Here is a 14,059-nt window from a genome sequence, read left to right on the forward strand (position 1 = left end):
ATTTTTTAAAAAGTAAAATAATAAGTTAAATGACACTATCAACAGGTAATGGATAAACTGGAGAAGATAGAGAAAAGAGAGATGGGACAAGAGTTCTGAGACAATACCATTAATATAGACAAGAAATGATGAGGCTCTGATCTAAGAAAGTAGAGGTACGGATGAGGGGAAAGGGGTTGGTGGTATGGATAGAGGGATGTTAAGAATAGACCAAAAAAGACAGTAACAGCAAATCTGGAAGATAATGTAAGGAGGGAGCTACAGACTATCCCTGGTCTCTTGTCGGGTGTCTGGCTGGTTGGTGGGACTATACCCCTCGGAAGGAAATGTGGAGAAGCAGCCTTGTGAACATATTCCACGCCGAACCCCTGTGGGACACCCACAATAAGAGGTACAGAGACAATCAAAACTATGAACCTGGGGCCCAGGAGAAAGGTCTGGATTGGAGAGGCAGATTTGAGAGTAGTTAGCATATTTGGCTTTGGAACCCAGAAAGAGAATGCGGAACAGGAAGAGAAGCAGGCTAAGGACAGATCTCAGAAAAATTAAGAGTTTAATATTTAGAGCTTAGACAGAGAAAGAGAACCCCCAAAAGTGACTGAGAAAGAATGTGCAGAAGGGTGGGAAGAGAATGAGAGAAGACTGTCAAAATCGAAGAAAGGAGTGGCTGTGTTGACATATGCAAAAGAGAAATTAAGTAAGAATATGGCAATAAGGATTTGGCAATTAGGAGGTCGTTGCTGACTTTTCCAGCAGAGCTTCAGTGGCATATTGGAGGCAGTAGCCTGACTTCAGAGGGTTTCTTAAGTGAAGGAGAAGTGAGGAAGTTGAGAGTAAGAACCAGAGGGAGAGAGAAGGAAGGAGAGCAAGGATGTGAGTGTGTGTGAGTGTGTGTGTGAGGGCTAGGGTGTGTGTGTGTGAGAGAGGGCGAGGGTGTGTGTGTGTGTGTGAGAGAGGCCGAGGGTGTGTGTGTGTGTGTGTGTGTGTGTGTGAGACAGAGACAGAGACAGAGATAAAGACCTGCCTGTGGAATAATTTTATTATAAAATGAAAGAAATAGGATAGAAGCAGGAGAGACATGTGAACTAAGAGAGGGTTAGGGCTATTTTTTAGGTGGGAGAGTCTGAAGCCTATTTACTGACTTTAGGGAAGGAATCAGAAATATTGACGGGAAAGGGCACAACAGTGAAGCAGGTTCCTGGTCTTAGAAGAGGCAGAAGGGAATGGGTCTCAGAGCACAGATAGAGGACTAAAAGGTGTCCCATCAGAATAGAGGATAGAGCCTGAGGTCAGGTTTTGGAATGAAGGGACACATCCAATTCCAATATTAAGTCAGAGCCTGCCCAGGGCTCCAGTTCTTGAAAAAATTGCCAGAGGAGCCCCAGTTTCAGAAGTGGACTTCTTTAGAAGGATCTTGATATGGAGGAAGAATGAGTAAGAGTTGTGAGTAAAGAAGAGTAAGAGATGGGAGAGACAGCAAGAGTAAAATAGACATAGAGATCTTTGAGCAGCTTATGTGATAATGACGGGAGGGGAGAAATGAGGGAAGTGGGATGGGGACCAGAGATAGGATCTCATTAAAAGAGAAATGGGACAAAGAGAGGGTAGGACCGCCCACTGTGTTAGTTTTCTGTAATTTACATGGGTATGGAATATACATTTCCTCCATGGAAATGAGGAGCCTGCATCTAGACTTAAGGCTAACATTGAAGTATACATCAGGGTGGTCTCAGAGGGAGGGAGGAGACTCACAGCTCCCCCTTTTCCTCCACCACTCCCCCTGCTGGAGGAGCAACCCAATGAGACCCCAACCAAACTAGCTTGGCTATCTCCATCACTGGGCTGCTGTGGAATCATTCTGCACAGAAATCCCACAGCCTCCTTTCTACAGAGAGGAAGAAATCTCTACTACCAGCTATCTAAGTTATTTGCAATCAGGGAACAATTTTTCACAACACAAAAAAGAAGCTTAATGGAAAGGGTAGATAGGGCTTCTTTCCTTTCTACTCTTTCAAGGGGAAAAAAAAATCTAGAATATTGCTACAAGAAACCAGCTCCAGCGAATAAACACTCTGTGTGTTGACATGACTTTATCTATTAATGCATTTAGAATGACAAAAAGTGGGCTAGCCCCAGCGGCCTAGTGGCGTGGACCTACACCACTCATCTGTTCATGGCCATGGTGTGGCAGTGGCTCACATACAAAAAAAAAAAAGAAGATTGGCAACAAATGTTAGCTCAGGGCGAATCTTCATAAGCAAAACAAACAAAAAATAAGGACAGAAAGTGACTTCATGCAGGAAATTACCATGCTTATTTGCTTAATGACTCATGACTGGATAAACCAGTTGGTCAGATTGAATGACGTTTACTTGATTTTATTGCCCCACTCCCATTTATGTCCTGGAAGTCTTAACCCAACTGGCCAAACCCAGAGATAATAAAGGAGTATGAAGTGCCAATATTGTTGGTCCCATAAAAGATAAGCCTTTTTTACATATAAAATCTTTTTTACAACAGTACAACTGATGTCTTTCATTGAGAAAATCTTCAGATTTCTTTTTTTAGTCCAACAGCTGGTACAGCATTCATTTGGTCAATAAGTACTTATTGAGCATCTACTGTGTGCAAGACAAAGCACAATTTTAGGTCATGAGTGGAACACAATGTTTAATTAGATACAGATCATGTCCTCAAGGAATTTAAATTCACTGGGAGAGTTAAAGTATATACATAAATAATTATTAACAACATAAAATGTGATCAATTCCAGAAGAAAGTATAAATTATCCTCAGATTTTAGGAGAAGGACAGAGTAGAAAGGATGTACATGGTTAGCTCCCCAAGACTGGCCTGAAAGAGCAGCAGGGCAGGGTGTTGCCTAAGTGTTAGGGATTTAGTGGAACCTGGGAAATCCTTCTGCTTTCCATGTTTCCCAACACACCTGTTCCCAGATGTTTAGTGCACATCAAATTCATTCCACAATTAGATAAAATACTTAAATGTAAGTCCTTCTTCGAGGTAGAAACCCATTGACTTAGATTTCATATAAAAGTGTAAATAACCGCTATCAGATTTTTTTCTAAGAATGAATTTTGATAGAAGAGGAAGAAGGAAGAGTAGAGCTAGGTGTCTTAAGGAGTGACATAAGAGGCAACAGAGAAAGGAAATAGAGACACAAAAAGGGAAACAGGACTTCTGACATCATCATTTATTTGTTTTGCAGTATTGCTGGAGTAGGCTTGGGGACAATCTGAGACTTGAAAGGTTTTGACAGATTCGCTTTTCTTTAGATGTCTGGATTCTGTAATTATACTTTTAGATAAAGGTGGGTATGCGTGCACAGATATATAAGTATGTTTTTGTATTATGTGTGTGTATGCATTATATGTACATATGACAGAGATATAAATGTGAATATAAATGCATGTATGTTTGTTCAGACTAAATATCTATTAGGAACATTCATTGTTTAAAAATTCAGTCTTGGGGCCAGCTGGGAGGCGTAGTGGTTAAGTTCATGTGCTCCGCTTCAGCAGCCTGGGGTTCCCGGGTTCGGATCCCCAGAGCAGACCTGTGCTCTGCTCATCAAGCCATGCTGTGGCGGCATCCCATATATAAAATGGAGGAAGATGCGCACAGATGTTAGCTCAGGGCCAATATTCCTCAGCAATAAGAGGAAGATTGGCAATGGAAGTTAGCTCATGGCCAATCTCCTTCATACACAGAAAAAAATTCAGTTTTGCCTTGGTGCTTCTACAAAGAGAGCCAGGGTAAAAAGGTCTTGAGACAAGAGCGGCTATCCAAGAAGCTCAAGTTCATTGCAAGCTCCCGGTATCTCCGTCAGAGGCACCCTAGAGAGACCTAGCTGATGCTCAGTTTCCCTCTATGTGACTCTTTGTGTTATAAATCCAAACTATTTTGGATGTACTCCTCCTATACCCTCCCCTCCCCAGCTACCAGAATGCCTCATTTGTCATAATCTATTAACACCACTTGTCTCTCAGGGTCATCAGACTGCCTGAGTCATGACACCAGAGGATAGGGTCTGGCTGTTCCTCATTCTGTGTCATAACTGCCTTGGATGTCCCTCAGGTACTTTTCACTTTACCTGGTGCAAACTAAGCTCATTATTGTCTTCCAAAAAAAACCCTGCCCTGCCACCTATATTGTCCATCTCAGTAGATGGTGTTTCAGTTCACCCCATCTCCAAGCTAGAAATCCAACTGTCATCCCCAAATCCCTCCCTCTCCCTAACCTCCAGTCCATCCAATCACTAAATCCTATTCATTCTACCCCAGAAATGGCTTTCCAGTCCATGCCTCCTCTTATTCCAACCACCCTTGCCTTAGGGGGTGTGCTGTATAACCCCTTTCCTGTCCCCTTCCTCCTATTTACCTTTCACACTGAAACCAGGGTTATTCCTCCTATGAACCAAATATGACCAGATGACCTTTGCTTTAAAAATGCCTCTGCTTTTTCCTGGCTGCCTGGTCTATGGATGAAGTTCAAGCTCCTTAGGTTGACACATGAAGCCATTTATAATTAGTCCTCAAATTATCTGTCCGGCTATAACTACCACCATTCTGCCACACACACCTTAAGCTCCAGTTAGACTGAACTTGTCCTAATTTCTTGAAATGCCATGCCCTTTGGAATCCCCCTTTGCCCACATGTTTCCTCTGCTGGAAATACCGTTCCTCCCTACTCTTGCCTTGAAAAACTCTTACTTATTCTTAAAACTCAGCTCAACACCACCTCCTCTATAAAGCCTTTCATTACTCTGCCTTGAAATTAATTGCATCATCTCTTGTGCTTCATCCACAGCTTTGCTAAAGTCCTTAATACTTCCTGTACTTTTCTATCTCTCTGATAGACCGTGGATTTCTCTTGGGCAGGAACTCTGTCTTAACGGCCAAAACCTAGCACAGTAGTAAGTGATCAATACATACTGCTGGAATTCATTGATTGTGAGGAGAGCTCAATTTAAGTGCCACTTGCTGGATGAAACCTGAGTTTGCTCTTGTTTAGGAAGTCTTTAGAAAGGAACATGGGTTGACTAAGGGAGGGACAAAGTGATAAGTTACACAAGCAGGCAAGGTCCCAAGAGCATTCTGTGCTCAAGAGGAGACAGACTGTATACATTATTATCTGTAATTTACTTTAAAATGTCCAGTAAAGACCAGGCTTAGCAAACCACTGTGGGCCAAATCCTAGTCTTCATCTGTTTTTGTAAATAAGTTTTATCAGAACATAGCCAAGTTCATTAATTTAAATATTGGCTATGGCTGCTTTTGCACTTCAAAGGCAGACTTGAGTAATTGCAACAGAGATCAAATGGCCTGCAAAACCAAAAATATTTACTATCTGGCCCTTTACAGAAAGAGTTTGCTGACCCCTGATACAGACCTTGTGGTATAAATGTGTGTGTTAATTTCAATCCACAATCCAGGGGCAGTCTGTTGCCCTAATTGGAATTGCCCATCTCGGAATCAGTTAGTATTTAATCAAACAGAAATATATTGGAGACTTTTCTAGACTTTTTTGAACAAAGTATAAAAACCTAGTAAGTCCTATAGTCTGTCCCCTTAGGAGCAGCGTCCTAGGCCTAATTCCTCTATGGTCCTGTGTCCAACTACTGATCTGGAGGCTTCTCAGGGCCTTAGTCCAACTAAGGTCCAACCAGCTGAATCTCGATGTTAAAATATTGTTGCACTTGCTCAGGATGAATCTTTCATGTCCAGGAAGCCTTCATGAAAGGACAGCACAGGGACTTCATTGAGCTTACAGAATAGGGGCATGACTGCTGTGTGCCTGCTTGCTAGAGGACGTCTGTATGTGTGGTACAGATTGGCCTAGACCTGCTTTAGTTGTAACTTGGCAGGGGGACGACAGCACTCACTTACCAGTAACTATGAGAGACTATCCAATTTTCACCTAAAAGAACTTTATGGTTTCTTGTGACCTGATTGGCTGAGGTCAGTGCCCAGAAGCTTGCTGTGAGGACAGTCACATTTGTCTCGATACATTCAGGAGGTAGTTCTTTCATGCACATATGATTGGGGAGTTTTGAAGCAAAGCATCCACCTTGTGCCATATGCATGCATAGCCTCCTTCCCAGTCCCCACTCTGGGTACAGAAGGTGGAGGTTAAAAAAGCAAGAGCATGTCTTGGAGTGTGGGAGAGTGGCAGGTTGAGTGTGTGCATACTTTGAAGAAACTTGAGAGGGTGCAAAGTGGGGAGTGCATACACAAAGGAATGAAGGAGAGTTGAGACCTGGTGTGAAAGGATCTATAAAGCATGGCCCATGGGTGATTCAGATGGTGTAGTGTTAATCTGTTCTAGCGGACTGGATTACTTTGGTGTTGGCAGGGGTATAATATAAAAATATTACCTGTAACATTTAATAAATAATCGCTTATAAAATATAGAAATATTTTAAAGTCTTATGCTTACAAGCCCCAGAGCTATTTCAGAACTAGAAATCTGGAGACAAAGTGCTAATATTTAGATCCAAAGACCTGAAAATACACATACCTCAGCTGATTCTTGACAGTGTAGGGCAAGACTGTCTTTGACATAAAACAGATAGAATACACAATTTTAAGCTTGCAAATTAAGCAAGACAGTTACTTACAGACTCAGAAATTTCTTTCTGAGGCTCCGGAGTGGATTCTCTGAGTTCTTCCCCTGATATCCCAAACCCAGGTTGAAGTGATGGCGAACCCAAAGCTTGAATGAGGTAAGAATCAAAATCTTCACATTTTTTTTTAAACAATTTTTGCTTCAGGGTGTCTTTTAAAAGAGAAGTAGAAAAGAGAGATACTATGAGCAATGAAACTTTACTCAAAACCTGTTTAAAGAGATCTTCTGCACTCCTCTTAAAATAAAGACACTTTCCCATCACTTGAAGTCAACTGCTAGGTGAACTAAGCTTTAGGGTATTTTTACCTCATCTGTAAGAGGCTATAGCTTAACTTAATTTAATAATATACGATGTCCCAAATAGGCAAAAGAATGACTTAAATGCTGTTATCCAAAGCGACAGGTAATTATGAACTACTCTGTAGAAGGAGTGAGTCTCCCCCATAATAAGTTTAATAGGCAATTACCTCTGGTTTTAGGGATAGCAAAAGGCCAGCCAATCTAAAAATATATCCATCACTGGCTGCAACAAATTACTAACTCCTTTGGTTAAGATGATAAAGCTCTTAAATTACTAAAATATAACCTGTCTCTGAAATGTGTGATACTTCTGGCCATTCTAACACATTAACAGCCCAGTGAAGTTGAACATATCAGATAAACCCACTGGTCACCAAGCAGGGTGTTAAGGAAATGGGACCCCAGGTCAGAAAGATCTGGAGACAAGGGGAAATAGAAAGTGGGAAGGTTCTGAGCATGATATGCTACCCTTGGGGCCAGCCCTGCTGGTACCCAGAGTAGGCCTGGAGCAGCACAGAGGGTCTGTGCCAGGCCACGTCAGGCCCCACTCCCACATGGGTGCGAGAGGAGGGATGAAGCCTGCAACCATATTAAGCATAAATTTTACTTATTTCACAAGCTTGCTGAGTGTGGGCCCTTTCAGAATGAGTTATCAGTTTCCAAAGAATTGGGACATGTTTCATTGTAGAGCAATACTGACCACACATCAATCGTAGATGAGTTGGGGCCTTAGAATGTCTATCAGGAAGTATCAGTTCACGTGAAAGGGTCAAGTGGCATAGGAAGAAAGCCCATCAGATTGGCATTGACTGTATGAAGAATACTCAAAATGTAGTTAAGACAAACTCCTGACACCAACCTATTTACTCTACATTATCTGTTTTCATAAAAACGGAGAACAAAACATTATCTATTTTCATAAGAACAGAGAATATATAACAGAGAAGAGAATAGAATAGAATAATCCCACTACTTGTGTTTCTCATCTCTATATCACCATAATTTTTTTTCATTCATCAAGCACGTCTTAATCCATTTTGATTCTGTGGTGATTTTCTGCCTTGCTGTTGGCTAGCTCCATCTCTTATTCAAGTTAGGTAACTTTTTGAACATTAACTAATCTTAGCAATACCCCCAAGTCCTATTCTTTCTTTCCGTTCCCGTCCTTCAACTATAGACACCCCAGTTAAACAACTCCAAGGCCAATTCAGCACTTATAATGAATGAATAAAGACAAGAGATTGTACTCTCTGAACTGGATGATACTAGACATTTTTACCTTCTAGAGCTTATGTGTTACAATTTAATGTTAGCATAAGCCTCATTAGCTTCCTGATTTTCATTTTTGGTCAGGATAATCCAGTGTTGTGGTACTTGGAAGGACAACATAAATTCCTTTCCCCTGGTGCTGAGTCTTACCTTGCAGGGTAATGAAGTCATCAAATTGATAAACATGCTCACTATCTGGGTCGGTAGCAATTAGCTTCATTTCTTTGTGGAACATGTCGAAGTTGGGGTCATTTCTCTTCACCACCCCAATCACAAATATTTCCACATTGATGTCACTGGCATTCTTCACCACCTCTGTCAGATTCTTTTCATCTCGGGTATCTGTCTGCCCATCAGTGATGACCAAGGCCACCTTCTTTACTCCTGGCCTTGCGGCTTCGAACATGTAGTTGGCTGCGTGGAGAGCTGTGGCTGTGTAGGTACCTTCCCCCAGATACTGCATGTTGTCCACTGCCAGCTTGAAGTCGTCCTTGCTGGAGAACTGTGTCAAATGAGCCACCATCTCCACCTTATGGCTATAGTTGATGATGCCTATGCGGGCTGTGTCAAGGTCCAGATTAACCTGGTCGGTCAGAGTCTTCACAAAATTCTTGATGATCTGGAAGTTGTCTGGCCCTACACTTTCTGAGCTGTCAATCACAAAAAGCAGCTCTAGCGGAGTCTCTTTGCATTTGGGCCCACAACCTAAAAGATGAATGTTGAGATAGAAACATTGCAGAAATGAAAATCAAAACATCACTGATTGATATCAAATTGGGGGAGGGGGAGGGGAGATACAAGTAAAGATGAACTCGAGACCTGGATAGTTACCTTCCTTTTCTGTTACTGTGAACACAGTTGACAACTGTCTCCCCTCTGGTTTCTATACCTGACTCTCGCTCTTTTCTTTCTTTCTTTTTTTTTTTTTTTTTTGGTGAGGAAGATTAGCCCTGAGCTCACATCCATTGCCAATCCTCTTCTTTTTTGCTGAGAAAGATTGGCCCTGGGCTAACATCCGTTGCCAATCCTCTTCTTTTTGCTGAGAAAGATTGGCCCTGGGCTAACATCCGTGCCCATCTTCCTCTACTTTATGTGTGGGATGCCTGCCCCAGCATGGCTTGATAAGCAGTGCATAGGTCCGCACCAGAGATCCAAACCTGCAAACCCCAGGCCACCAAAGTGGAGCGCACAAACTTAACAACTACGCCACCAGGCCAGTCCCTATACCTGACTCTTTTTTAAAAATAATTTCTTACAAAAAAAACCCACACACACAAAAAAACAAAACACCGTAGATGACAAAATAATAAACACCTATTTGCCAATTTCTCAGATTAAAAACTAAAATACAGTCATGTGCTACATAATGATGTTTCTGTCAATGATGGACCGCATATACGGCAGTGGTCCCATAAGATTAGTACCACATAGCCTAGGTGTGTAGTAGGCTATATCATCTAGGTTTGTGTAAGAACACTATGATGTTTGCAAACTGAAGAAATTGCCTAATAACGCATCTCTCAGAACGTATCCCCGTCATTAAGTGACAGGTGATTGTATTTTTAAGAGTTCGTGTCTCCTGTGTATGCCTTACTGATTACATTCCCCACCCTCTCCCTAAGAGATAACCACTATCCTAAATTTGTCATTACCATTTGTATTTAATCTGAATCTGAAAGCTAATATTTCAGTCTTCAACCGTATCCCTATATGAAAACGGGTATGTGTTGATTGGCATGGCCAATGGGTAAAGTAATAGGATGAAATTTCTTAATTGTGGGGGAGGGATTAGGGCCTTTAAATGTACACGAGAATAGCTGCCCCTAGCTACTCTAGTTTATGTCCCCAGTCACCCACAGTGATGACTAAGGTGGCTCCCATTTTATCAAGTAGGCATCCATACTATGAGACCTTTTGAGGGTAATGATCTCAGAGAATGCTGGTCAATGAACAACTTCTATACAGGGTTTACCATTCAAAGCAGTTGCCAGAGTCACCAGGCAATAAGAGTGATCAGGGTTCCATTGGGTTATTCATACCATGTTGCCCAACTACTCTACCACAAAAAATCATGAGGAAACTTGGTCCTATTTTTACAGGGCTTCTAGAACTCAAAAGCTACATCTAAATTGGCCTGTCACCATACAGAGTTCCAGGTTGGTTCCTAAAGTCTAGAAGTTTTTTGGAGGACAAGCCAGTTCTGGGGTTCTCTGTTTGGAAAGACAATGATATTCCTGCCTCTGTCCATTTTAAACTCACCAGTTTCTCTTATCTTCATTATTCCATTAATCTCTTGCCTTTTGGCTAATCTCTTTTCTTCACTTCCTCTTTCTGGTAAGTGTATTTTAAGTCTAAAGTATTTAGCCACGGAAACATTTAGATATAGTCGTGAAGCGAGATGATCTCCTAACCCTGTCCTCCTGCCTTTGAAGTGTAATGCACTCTAGAAATGTGCTCAAAACTCAATTCAGAAAGACTTCTTGCTTCAGGAAAAACACAGACATTATAAGCACTAGCAAGCCTGGACTCAAATACCAGTTAGGCCCCTGTGGTCCTATTCCCTTTGTTGTTTTTTTCTTCCCAAGCTCAGGTAAATGTCACTGAACACAAATGAGCTCTGTGCTTGCAAAAGGCCCAGCTGCCCACAGACTCTAGGCTGGTATCATCATGCTTTTACCCTGGGAACATGATTTTCTTTCCTTAAATCAGGATTACCCCAGCCCCTCTCATTGCTTCCTTTCAGTTTCCCATTGACTTTTCAAATGCGCTTCAAACTTGCCCATAAACTATATAATATGCATCTTCTGGGTGAACGCATTATCTTGATCACACAGAACATAGTGGGGTTGGTACTTTAAAGTGATTTTTTCTTGATAGTCAAATCTTACCACACATTTCAAAAATAAGTTTGATAATTTCTTCTTTCTGGAGGAAAAAAGAAAAATGTATTAATTGTATGACTATGATATTTTTTCCTTTGGTTATAGAATATATGTCTTATTACAATCAGCATTGGGCCATTTGATTTAATCCTTCCACTGCAGAAAATAAAATACGTGGCACAGAGGTTAAAAGTTAGCTGTAATATAACATAACTGAAATGTGTTTGAGTTGTGAAACTTCGTAGCTCAGACTTTTGGAGTTCAAATTGTGGCTCCGGCATTTATCAGCTGTGTGAACTTGGGCATTAGGTGACCTAACAGTGTCTCTGTCTCAGAGCTGTGGTGCGGATTAAATGAGGTAATGCTCGCAGAGCTGTTAGCACGGGGTCTGGCCCCACAAAGTACTACCTACACTGGTGTGGGCAATGCACGCATTCAGTTACACGATTTAACCCACATGTGCTGAGCAATCAAGACAAGCACCAGGGCCAAAAGAGAGTTCTTTCTCTGCCGTGTTCCCCCCTCTTTTTCAGTACCACTCCTCAGTTTTGCAAGACCCCTCCCCAGTTTCCTAATACTCTCACTTTGGCTCTTCCGTGAAATGTCCCTGGCTTCCTGAATGCTCCTTCCTGGTCCTGCTGCCCATCAGCTCCATCAGAAGAACCTGAGAGGAGCTGGTACTGGAAGTTAATCTGCTAATGCCCTGCCCTGAGAAGCATGTTTACAAGTGACTGGGATGAGACTGGAGAAGGCAAGATTATACATTTGCCAAAGACAGGAAGCTGACAGGGGTGATTAACTTAATAGATGAAGGAAACAGAAGCCCAGAAAATCTCAACAGGAAGGAGCAGTGGACCTGATCGAAGAAGACAAAATTTAACAGTTGCAAGAGTAAAGTTTTAAAGAAAAATTCTATAATGACAGAATTGGGGTGAAGGTGCCAGCTGGTAACATCGCTGAACAGAAGTATGTAAGAAAAATAATCAGGGCATTTTAATTTAATTTTTTTTTCCTACTGTAAATTGAGTAAAAGCCAATGACTCCAAGTGGCTATTTAAAAAGAACTCCCAACATGATATTAATAAAATTATATAAAATGAAGGAGTCAACAGTCATCTTTTTTTCAGGCTTTGTCATGCTTTTCTACATTTAGAGATGTATTTAATAAATCTGAAACTGGAATATGTCTAGAAATGGAAAATGTATATATTTATATTGTGTATCTAGAAAGGGGAAATGTATGTATTTTTATATTTATGTTTGATTTTGTACAAGTGGAGAAAATACTATACACCAAGTTTTATGACTATAGTTTTTCACTTAACATTATATCATAATTAATTTCCCACATTATTAAGTATTCTGAAAAACTTGGTTACTGATGCCAAATGAATGGTCATTTTAAGGCTTGATACATATTTCCAAACTGTCCTTCAGAAAGGTTATAGTTACTGACACCTCTAACAGCAGTATATAAGAGAATCTATTTTATTTTAGACACATGATACTGGTTATTATTATATAATCTTTGCCATTTGATAGAGAAAAATATCTCATTGTTTTAAATTACATGTATTAAATTATTTGTGAGGCTAAATTTTATTTTATATGCGTATTTCCAAGTGTATTCTCTTGTGCATAGTCTTTGTATGTCCTTTGTCCATTTTTCCTATTAGAATGTTTGTCTTTTATTGGCTTATAAGACCAATTTATATATCAAGGTTGTATATTAATTCTTTTTAATGTGCTTTTATGGCATAACCAAATCTAAAATGCTTTAAGTAGTCATATATATCAATCTTTTCTTCATATTCTTTGCTTTTAAGTGACCAGAATAGTTTCATTCTTTCCACTAAAATTGCTGAATGACTACTTTGGCTACTCGGTGCCAATGATGAAGGCATCAAATTTATATCCCTTAAAGGATTCACAGTCTAATAAGAAGAAGACAAACAAATATTTTTGTAAGTGCTACACTTTTGGATTGGAGCCAAGGAACCATGTTGATCTGCTGGGAGTTCCAGGGGTGGGAGAGTTGGGGTGAGGCTGTGGTCCAGGGAGGTAGATTCTGACCAGATTGGGGTAGGGTGTGGGGAGGAGGAGGAGGAGACTTCCAGGCAGGGACAAAGTACACAGAGCACATTGCATTACAGTCCCTGAGTAAACTTATGACTCAGTACATGGCAGAAAGAATGACAGGAAATGTGGAAGACAGATGAACTCTAGAAGCCCTTGGCGTCATCTTGAAGAATGTGGACTTTATCGTGGGCAGTGAGAAGACACATGGTCCCTAAGCAGAGAAGTGATATGATCACACTTTAAGTAAGAAAGGTGATAGTGGCAGCCAATGGAGAGGTTTGAGGTTCCTAAATAGTTCAGGCAAAGAAAATGACACCAGAAAGCTGCAGTAGTAGTGACGGATAGGAAGGACTGGCCTGGAGGGACATTTCAGAGGGAGATGAAGGGGGTTGGTGAGTAATCGGAGGAAAGGGTGAGGGAAAGAAGGAGTCTAGGAGAAGGCAAATGATGATGGTGCACTCTCTGAGATAGGGAGGAATGGAATAGAGGCAGGTTGGGAGCTAATGAAGATCGTTGGGTTCAGCTTGGGCCTGGCTGAGATCAATGCATCTATGGGACATCCAGCTGGAGATGTCCAGTGGGCAGTAGGATGTAAGGTCTGGGGCTCAGGAGAACAGATCGAGCTGGAGGCAGATTTAAGAAATGCCAGTGTACAGTTGGCTGTTGAAACAGGGATGGCAGATGAGATGTGTAGAGCAGGGCTTCTCAGTCTTTTTATAACCAGTGTGCCCCCCGCTCCCATTTGTTAAACATGTTCTCTTCTATGTTTATATTATGAAAACAATATTTTTTATTGTCCATACAACTTTACTGTGATATTAAATTAGCCTTGTCAAACTATACATCTCCCTTGCCTTTAATGGCTGTCTCTCCCTGAGAGTTTG

The 14,059-nt window shown here is 41.1% G+C and overlaps 1 protein-coding gene across 1 annotated transcript in view; it reads right to left on the reverse strand.

The window, feature by feature from the left end:
* The window catches only part of COL28A1 (collagen type XXVIII alpha 1 chain), a 152,170-nt gene that overhangs the window by 7,587 nt on the left and 130,524 nt on the right, over positions 1–14,059 (reverse strand). Inside the window, exons 30-32 of the mRNA XM_058568763.1 lie at positions 11,103–11,139; positions 8,365–8,919; positions 6,638–6,795 (exon numbers count right to left, since the gene is read on the reverse strand). Of these exons, the coding sequence (XP_058424746.1) occupies positions 6,638–6,795; positions 8,365–8,919; positions 11,103–11,139 (750 nt within the window). The remainder of the gene's footprint in view (positions 1–6,637; positions 6,796–8,364; positions 8,920–11,102; positions 11,140–14,059) is intronic.

This window comes from Diceros bicornis, chromosome 3 (assembly GCF_020826845.1).
Source record: "Diceros bicornis minor isolate mBicDic1 chromosome 3, mDicBic1.mat.cur, whole genome shotgun sequence".
NCBI lineage: Eukaryota > Metazoa > Chordata > Mammalia > Perissodactyla > Rhinocerotidae > Diceros > Diceros bicornis.